The 10,112-nt window shown below is 47.5% G+C and overlaps 1 protein-coding gene across 1 annotated transcript; it reads left to right on the top strand.

Annotated features, from left to right (window-relative positions):
- The first annotated feature begins 680 nt into the window (after nt 1–680).
- Nucleotides 681–2,210, top strand: LOC146356471 (vomeronasal type-2 receptor 26-like). The gene is made up of 2 exons (XM_084841256.1): nt 681–801; nt 1,178–2,210. The coding sequence occupies exon 2, from the start codon at nt 1,501–1,503 to the stop codon at nt 2,086–2,088; it is 588 nt and encodes a 195-aa protein (XP_084697382.1). The 5' UTR covers nt 681–801; nt 1,178–1,500; the 3' UTR covers nt 2,089–2,210.
- The last annotated feature ends 7,902 nt before the right edge of the window (nt 2,211–10,112 follow it).

The following is a 10,112-nucleotide window of genomic DNA, read 5'->3' as shown; positions in this document are numbered from 1 at the left end:
AAACCATGATTGTTTCCTGACCTCTTCCACATCCCCATGTTTTCTCTAGGGGTGGACGAAAGTGACTTACCTGTCGTCGAAGCTTGTTCGCGGTGGGGGGGAGGCGCTTCGCTGCTCCCCCCACGAAGTTCAGGCTGGGGGGGAGGCTTCCCGCCTCGCCCGGCCGTGAACTCGAAAGTTAAAAAACAAACAAACACGCCCCCGTAATAGGCTACGTGACGATTAACGTAGCCTATCACGGCTAGATGTGCAAAGTCACCTGTGATAGGCTACGTAAATCGTCACGTAGCCTATCACGGGTGACTTTAAAAAAAAAAAGTGCGTACGGATAATGGCGGCCCCCATAGGGAGCTGCCATTCACGTTCCTTATTTGGTCGCTGTAGTCTACGTAAAGATTATGTAGACTACGGCGAAAATAAGGGCAACGCAAATAGCGTTGCCCTTATTTTCGCCGTAGTCTACGTAAACATTTACGTAGACTACAGAGACTAAATAAGGAACGCGAATGGTGGCTCCCTATGGGGGCCGCCATTATCCGTATGCGCTTTTTTTTTTTTAAGTCACCCGTGATAGGCTACGTGATGATTGACGTAGCCTATCACGGCTGACTTTGCAAATCTAGCCGTGATAGGCTACGTTAATCATCACGTAGCCTATCACGGGGGCGTTTTTGTTTTCTTTTCTTTTATTGCAATGGCGGCTGCGGCAGCCGGTCGAAAGATCGGCTGCCGCCCCCGCCCAGGACGAACACCCGCCGAACCGCCAGCCGGACCCACCGGCGGGAGGGACATTCGGAAAAGGTAAGTCCTGTCCCGGGGGGGGTGCGGGGTGTGGGGGGGTGCGGAGAATTTCTCCCCGAAACTTGTTCGGGGGGCTGAACACGTTGGCGCTCGGCCCCCCGAAGTTTCGGGGAGAAATTCTCCGCCATCCCTAGTTTTCTCCCACAATGAAACATTTGACATGTTTCAGTGAAAAATCGGGTGGAGTCACTTCCGGAAGCAGAGCCCTTCCTCTCGTAGAAGGTCCTTAGACATGGGATCCTGGATCCAAACCATGATTGTTTCCTGACCTCTTCCACATCCCCATGTTTTCTCCCAAAATGAAACGTTTGACATGTTTCAGTGAAAAATGTCAAATACATGTCAGTGAAGCTGAAGTCACTCTCCTTCTTTTCAGATGCGGATCATTGCAAGAAGTGTCCAGGACATCAGCAGCCAAACAGAGACCAGGATCAATGTGTCCCCAAGAATATATCCTTTCTGTCCTTTACAGAACCTTTGGGGATTGCCTTGGTTTCCTTTGCCCTATTCTTGACAATAACCACAGGCTTTGTGTTCGGAATCTTCATTAAATTTCTAGACACTCCAATAGTCAAAGCCAACAACCGGGACCTCTCCTACATTCTCCTGGTCTCCCTCCTGCTTTCCTTTTTGTCCTCCTTCCTCTTCATTGGCCGGCCAAGGAAAGCGGATTGTCTTCTGCGCCAAACTGCCTTCAGAATGATCTTCTCGGTCGCTGTCTCATCTGTGCTGGCCAAAACGATCACTGTGGTGCTGGCCTTCCTGGCCACAAAGCCGGGGAACAGAGTGAGAAAATGGCTAGGGAAGAGGTTGACCAACTCCATTGTCATTTGTTGTTCCAGTGTCCAACTTGTCATCTGCTCCATCTGGCTGGGAGTCTCTCCACCCTTCCCTGACTCAGACATGCACTCCCAGCCTGGACAGATCACCCTGCAATGCAATGAAGGATCTGTTGTCATGTTTTATGTTTCCCTTGGCTACATGGGCTTCCTGGCTGCCATCTGCTTCACAGTGGCTTTCCTAGCCAGGAAGCTGCCTGGGTCCTTCAATGAAGCCAAGCTGATCACCTTCAGCATGCTGGTCTTTTGCAGTGTGTGGGTGTCCTTTGTGCCCACCTACCTGAGCACCAAGGGGAAATATGCAGTTGCCGTGCAGGTCTTCTCTATCTTGGCCTCCAGTGCTGGCTTGCTGGGCTGCATCTTTATTCCCAGGTGCTACATTATTTTATTGAGGCCTGATCTGAATACAAAGAAGCATCTAATAATGAAAACAGAGGATGGCATCTGATCCTAAGTGCTAGCGATTCATTGTATTACATTATAGGCCATTAATAACTTGCAGATCCCTGGAGAGTCTCTATCACCTGAAATGTGCAAGGTCTACAAAATAAAAATCTTGATGGCACACTTGGATTTGGTTTCTCCTCCTTTGTGATAATCCAGACAAGCATCTGCTTGCATTGCACACCTGACTTTTCTCATGAAAGGCAGACTAATCTGGTAATCAAATTGGCAATGATAATCTTAACTGGTTAACTCAAGTGTGTTTTTGTGTACTGAAGAGACAAGGTCCCCACATCCATAAGATACAAATTTTCCTTCTCTGGTTGTCCATCCTTCCGTTCAGGTTGCTATCTAGCCAAAGAAGCCATGGGGACTACAAAAGATCCATGGGGACTCCAGCCTAAATGTCCTAACAGATCAGTTGCTGGGAAGGGAGAAGCCTGATATCTAATTTTATGCTCACAACAATCCTGCGAGGTTGGTTAGGCTGAGTGGTAGTGAATGGTCCAAGGCAGAAGGCTCTGAGCAGGGATTTGGCTATTATGAGGGACCGCATGGATGATCTCGTTTCATTCCAGACTTGACACATCATGTAGTTTAACTCTAGAATATGGCACCACTGGATGTAGTGATGGCCACTGACTGGGTTGGCGTTAAAGGGGATTAGACAAATGCAAGGCAACCAAGGCTAATAGTCATGATGGCTATATGCTCCCTGCAGGATCAGAAGCATTCTGCCTCTCCATACCACCTGCTTGGGAACATGAGATGGGGCAGAGGGGATGGGTGCTCTTGTGTTCACATCCTGTTTGTGGCTTGCTTATTTATTTATTTATTTATTTATTTACAATATTGATATACCACCCCACAACAAAAGATTTCAGAGTGGTGAACAAGAAAGATAAAAGAATAAAGCTCCATATTAAAACTATTAATCATTTTAAAAGAAAGAAATTCTGAAATTAATAAAGCCCGGCTGGTCTCTCAAGGAAGGCCTCTGGAAATAACAATGGGCTTCCCATGGGCATCTGATTGGCCAGTGTGGGAAACAGGATGCTGGACTGGATGGACCCTCGGTCTGATCCAGCAGGGATCTTCCTATGTTCATATGTCTAAGTATGTGTGGTAGACATTTTCTTCGAGAAAAACAGCACCTTTCTAAAAAGTTGGGCTGTGCGCCGCTTCGGTCCAAAGCCCCCAAAACAAAGCCAAGCCAGTGCCTCATCTTGCTATGAAGTGGATCAGAACAGCACCGAGGCACCCTGAAGCAAGGTGGGTCACTTACGAGGCACCTCGGTCCGCCTTGTATATTTGCAGCTCTTCTTATGCCTTCGGAGCAGCCCAGACAGGCTGTGTCCAAAATGTATCACCTTCTGAGATATCGTGCGGAGGAGGAGGAGGAGGGAGGGGGGAAGGTGAGCAGATGCAGAGGCACCAAATGTATCAATTTGAGAGAGATCTGGCCACCAGGGAGGGGCTGGGTAAGGGCAGAGGAGGAGGAGGAGGAGGAGGAGGAGAAGGAGGAGGAGGAGGAGGGAGTGTGCTTTGCTGTGAGTCCACCTCCGTTTGCTCCTTGTGAGAGAGGTGGTGGTTCTGGGCAGGAGGGACTGTCTGAACATTATCTGGCCAGAGCTGTGGTCTCCAAAGTGGGGTAAACGCACAAGATGCAGGACGATACGTTGGGGTGCATAACCCGCCTGATAATTGAGCAGCCTCCTGCTGCCCTGATGCACTATCATTGTGTGCAATGATGGTGGTGGCGGCAGCGGTGGTGGCAGGATGGGGCAGGAGTCGAGGGGGAAGTGCCATGGCTTTTCTCCCTCGGCTCCAGTCCTGTCCTGCCTGTGCTGAGCAGCCACCAAGAGCAACTGTACCAGCCTCTGCCAGGCATGGCAGAGGAAGCCTTAACCCTTCCCAGTCTTCCTTGGCTGAACGAAGCCGAGAAGAAAGCGTGTGCTATGGGGACTGGGTAAAATGAGAATCCATAAAATGATAGAATCATAGAATAGTAGGGTTGGAAGGGGCCTACAAGGCCACTGAGTCCAACCCCCTGCTCAGTGCAGGAATCCAAGTCAGAGCATCCCTGACAGATGGCTGTTCAGGCTCGTCTTGAATGCCTCCAGTGTGGGAGAGCCCACCACCTCCCTAGGTAGTTGGTTCCATTGTCGTATTGCTCTAACAGTCAGGAAGGTTTTCCTGATGTTCAGCCGGAATCTGGCTCCCCGTCACTTGAGCCTATTATTCCGTGTCCTGCACTCTGGGATGGTCAAGAAGAGATCCTGGCCTTCTTCTCTGTGAAAACCTTTCAAGTACTTGAAGAGTGCTATCATATCTCCGCTCACTCTTCTCTTCTCAAGGCTAAACATGCCCTGTTCTTTCAGTCTCTCTTCATTGGGCTTTGTTTCTGGTCCCCTGATCATCTTTGTTGCCCTCCTCTGCACCCTCTCCAGTTTGTCTGCATCCTTCTTAAAGTGTGGTGCCCAGAACTGGACACAGTATCCCAGATGAGGCCTAACCAGTGCTCAGTAGCTGAGCCTGGGAACTATTACTTCCTGGGATTTGGAAGCTATGCTACTATTAATGCAGCCCAAAATAGCATTGTCCTTTTTTGCAGCCACATCACATTGTTGGCTCATATTCAGCTTGTGAGCAACAACAATTCTAGGATCCTTCTCGCTTGTAGTGTTGTTGAGCCACGTGTCCCCCATCTTGTAACTGTGCATTTGGTTTCTTTTTGCTAGGTGCAGAACTTGGCATTGATCCCTATTAAATGTCATTCTGTTGTTTTCTGTCCAGTGCTCCAGTCTATCCAGATCACTTTGAATTTTGTTTCTGTCTTCCAAAGGATTAGCTATCCCATCCAATTTTGTGTCATCTGCACATTTGATCAGCATTCCCTGCACCTCCTCCTCCAAGTCATTCATCAAAATGTTGAAGAGCACTAGGCCCACAAGGGAGGTTACGTGATCAAAAAATGAGATCAGATTTGTCTGGCAGGACTTGTTTTTGACAAATCCACGTTGGCTTCGAGTAATCACGGCATTTTTTTCAAGGTGCTTCCAGATGGATTGCTTGATCACCTGCTCCAGAATTTTCCCAGGGATTGATGTCAGACTGACTCATCTGTAGTTCCCAGGTTCCTCCTTTGGACCCTTTTTTAAGAGAGGGACAACATTAGCCCTCCTCCAGTCATCTGGCACTTCCCCCGTCCTCCATGATTTCTCAAAGAGAATAGACAGCGGTTCTGAGAGTTCTTCTGCCAGTTCCTTTATTACTCTAGGATGCAGTTCATCTGGCCCTGGAGATTTAAACTCATTCAAAGTGATTAGGTGTTCCTTGACCATATGACTATCGATCTCAAGCTGCAATCCCGCCCCTTCAGCCTGTACTTCGACTTTGCCACGGGGGTCATAGACCCTCTTTTGGCAGAAGACTGAGCCAAAGTAGGAATTGAGCACCTCTGCCTTTTCTTTGTCATCTGTTATCATTTTGCCATCCTTATTTAATAGCTGAACAACCATTTCTTTCCTCTGACTTTTACTATGCACGTAGCTGAAGAAAGCCTTTTGGTTGCTTTTAGCATCCCTCGCTAAACCTCAGCTTGTTCTCAGCCTTCCTGACGCCATCCCTGCAATTCTGTGCTACCTGCCTGTACTCTTCCTCTGTTACTTGGCCTTCTTTCCACTTCCTATTAGGAGTGCACGAAAGCCACTTACCTGGTCTCGCAGCTTTTTGCGGTGGGGGGGAGACGCTTCGCTGTTCTCTCCCCTAAGTTCAGGCTGGGGGGGGGGGAAGCTTCCCGCCTCGCCCGGCTGAAATTCAGGCCGGGGAGGAGGCGCCTCGCCCGGCCACGAAATAAAAAGTAAAAAAAAAAAAAAAACACCCCGTGATAGGCTACGTGACGATTAACATAGCCTATCACGGCTGACTTTGCAAATCTAGCCGTGATAGGCTACGTTAATCGTCACGTAGCCTATCACGGGGCCGTTTTTTTTAAATTTTATTGGAATGGCGGCGGCGGCAGCCGGTCGAAAGATCGGCTGCCACTCCTGCCCCTGACAAAGACCTGACGAACCGCCGCCGGGACCCGCCGCCGGGAGGGACATTCGGGAAAGGTAAGTCCCATCCTGGGGGGGTGCGGGGCCGGGGGGGGTGCGGAGAATTTCTCCCTGAAACTACTTCGGGGGGCCAAACATTTTGGCACTCGGCCCCCCCAAAGTTTCGGGGAGAAATTCTCCGCCAACCCTACTTCCTATATGTGTCCTATTTTGTTTTCAGGTCATCCCTAAGCTTGTTGTGAAGCCACATTGGCTTCTTCTGTTGTCTTCCACCTTTTCTTCTTGTTGGAATGGTTTGTGATTGTGCCTTGAGAATTTCCTTTTTTAAAAGCGCCCACTCATCTTGGACTCCTTTTCTCATTAGCGTTGCTTGCCATGGGACCTTACTGATCATTGTTCTGAGTTTATTACAGTCAGCTTTCCTAAAATCCAGGGTATGCGTTTGACTACACTTGGCTTTTGTTTCCCTTAGAACCAAGAACTCAAGTACAACATGGTCACTTTCCCTCAGAGTTCCTGTAACTGCTACTTTATCCACTAAGTCACCTCTGTTGGTTAGGATCAAGTCAAGGATAGCCGATCCTCTTGTTCCTTCCTCTACTTTCTGTAGGACGAAGTTATCCGCCACACAAGTCAGGAATTTCCTGGAGGGGCCATGTTTTGCAGAATTTGTCTCCCAACAAAGATTGGGGAAATTTAAGTCTCCCATTACTACTACATCATGCTCTCTTAAAACATTGGTTATTTGCTTTTCAAAAGATTCATCCTCGTCTTCTCCTTGGTTGGGTGGCTGGTAGTAGACTCTGACCACCAGGTTCCTTTTATTCTTTGCTCCATTTATTTTGATCCAGATGCTCTCGATGGGGCTACCAAGCTCATCCTCCTGTATTTCTGTGCAGAGATATGTATTTTTCACATACAGTGCAAGCCCACCTCCCTTTCTGCTCCTCCTGTTCATTTTGAACAAGTTATATCCTTCAATTGCTGTATTCCAGTCATGAGAGTCATCCCACCAAGTCTCAGTTATACCTATCAAGTCATAATTTCCCTCCTGTAGTAAGAGTTCAAGTTCATTCTGTTTGTTTCCCATACTCTGGGCATTAGTATATAGACATCGAAGACCATGTGCTTCATAGTCTGGCTTTCTTCCTACATGTGTCTGAAGACTATTATTGGGCGCTATCAGAGCGGTTCTCTCCGTTGCAGTGCATGCGCCTACGTCCATGGTTACCCCCAACATTACATCTCCCTTCCCCGTATCAAAAAGTGATTCTCTTGATGTCACATGATTTTTGCAGAGCATATCTCCCCAAACACCATCCAGTCACAAAGCACATCTGCCTCCATGAATTGAAGCAGAAAAATCACGGATCCGCCACTTGTGAGTGCAGCCATGGTGCAAAAACAGAGATCTGAGGCAGGGATCCTCAGGGGTCCTCATCATTTTTACAAGAAACCTACCCCCAAACACCATCATATCACAGAGCACATCTGCTTCCATGGAATGAACCAGAAAAATCGTGGATCCGCCACTTGTGGGCGCAGCCACAGTACAAAAGCAGAGATCCGAGGTAGAGATCCTCTTGACTTCAGATGGTTTTCAACGATTTGAGGTGAAGGAGAAGACCTGGTTTTCTTTGTGCGCATACTTTGACAAAGATGAGTCCTCTGCTTTCATGGGGGAGGCGTTGGGCAGGGGGGGCCCAATGTAAAAATTCAGAGGATCCATATTGAATTGGGTGCCTTATCCATGGCTTGATAACATGAAGCCCCAAATTTATGTTTCTGTCACTCAGTCCATGGGCATAGATGCGTCCTGTGATATGACAGTATTTTGGGGAAACTTTCTCGTAAAAACCATGAGGATCCCTAAGGATCCCTGCCTTGAGTCCATGTTTTTTCACCATGGCCGCACCCATGAGGGCAGATCCATGGTTTTCCTGGTTCAGTCCATGGAGGCAGATGTGCTCTGTGACTGGATGGAAGCTTTGGCAGTCTCCTCTTTCAAAAGCATATGAAAGCATGAGGATCCCTTTTTGATTTCATGGATCCTTGTTTTACTTTCTTCCTGTGCTATGACACCTATGTTAGTATCCCCACCTTTCTGTAAGAGGTTTACCGATCATTCTTGTGTTTGCTCATTTAAAAATCCAGGACATTTCACTGTACTTGCTAATCACCCCCACCCCACCCCCTTTTCAATGCTTTCTCGACTATTACTTTGCCCCCACTTTCTGTGTATGTATGTGTGTATGTATGTATACATACACACACACACACACACACACACACACATATATATATATACACACACACACACATATATACACACACACATTCACACACACACACACACACAAACACACACACACACGTACTTTCCTTTGTTCTTGGCTCCCCTCCACCTCCCCTTCTCAATTTTTGTTTCCTTCGCTTCCCATTTTTGATCTATTTTCCCTAAAACAAACAAACAAAGCCAAAAAAACACTAAGTCCTTTCTCTTGTGTTACGATTCTACTTAGTCCCCCACCCCCCTTGCTTGTAGTTTAGTGATTGCTTTTCTTTTGCTCGTGTGTGTGTGTGTGTGTGTGTGTGTGTGTGGGCTTGTGCTGTGTGGTCAAGCAAACAGTGTGTGTCAGATGGCGACAAAACAGTCCACATTTCCAAAAACAGTGGGCAAAGCACTCCACGCATTCAGAGCGATTATTTAAATAATGTAATACTACTCTGTGTGTGGCCAAGCAAGCAAGCCCAATAGGAGGCATCTTCAGGGTCTTAGCAGGGGCAGAGGTGGGCGAGGTGCTGCTGTGCCCGCCTGGCAGGGTTGCTGTCCTTGTTTGCTTCCTGCCTTCCAGCCAGTGTTTTCCCAGGCAATTCAGCCAAAGGGACACTAGGTTATTCACTGTGAATAGGAACGTAGGACTATTTGCACTTCAAAGAAACCGACAGCCACGTTTACGCATAGTGAGCTCCTCACCGCTTCAACACCTACTGGGCCAAATTGCCTGAAATTTGGTAGGTGGACACCCCTTGGGGGTGGGGGAGAGTCCCAGATTTCATGTATGTATCATAAAATGTGAAAATGTTATGGCCATTTGTGTTTTGCCATGCAAATCAATGGGAAAATGCCAAAGACGAGTGTTCTGGATGTCCGAATCTTGCTTGGTATTCGGATCTGAGTCATAGCAGAGGGGGTCCGAATCAGTCTGAAACAGAGCAGGGCCACTTTGGAAGATCCAAAGTGGCATCCAAAGTAGAGCAGAGGGTCTGTGCACAGTCCTGCTACAAAGTATCCGAAGGGCTAAGTTACCTAAGGGGGTTGGACTCGATGGTCTTATAGGTCCCTTCCAACCCTACTATTCTATGATTCTATGAACATGGCTCTGACCACCTGCAGAATGCACATCCCCTCTGAGCAGAAGCAGGAAAAAGGACATCACCGGTCTCTTCATGTTGGGAGATTATTACTGCACCAAAATCCTTGTTAAGTTGTTCTTCCTCTCTTTTAATTGCAGCGACACTTCCAAACCTTTCAATCAGAAATCAAGGATCATAAATATTAACACACAAATCCACCCCCACCCCCAACAGCAAGTAAAGAAACAGGATTTGAAATAAAAATAAGACAGCAGAATATTTCATTAATAACTTCTATCACTTTCCCCTCTTTTTAATTATTAGCACGTCTAATCTATCATTCTTCATGTATTCACGTGATGAATTCTATTCAGATTGAAACCATGTGTCAACAAGAGTCTTGTGCCCTGTGAAAGACTAACATATTTTAATGGGTATACATTTCTCTGACCTGGAAACATAAAATAGTAGGGTTGGAAGGGGCCTATAAGACCATCGAATCCAACCCCCTGCTCAGTGCAGGAATCCAAGTCAGAGCATCTCTGACAAATGGCTGTCCAGCCTCGTCTTGAAGGCCTCCAGTGTGGGAGAGCCCACCACCTCCCTGGGTCAT

The sequence above is a fragment of the Heloderma suspectum genome, chromosome 2, assembly GCF_057233095.1.
Source record: "Heloderma suspectum isolate Gila_16-S chromosome 2, 16-S_ref, whole genome shotgun sequence".
NCBI lineage: Eukaryota > Metazoa > Chordata > Lepidosauria > Squamata > Helodermatidae > Heloderma > Heloderma suspectum.
This window is presented reverse-complemented; position numbering and strand designations above follow the sequence as displayed.

Bases quoted from the DNA above. Each gene is read 5' to 3' on its own strand.
- LOC146356471 (XM_084841256.1), top strand. From the start codon at position 1,501: ATGATCTTCTCGGTCGCTGTCTCATCTGTGCTGGCCAAAACGATCACT.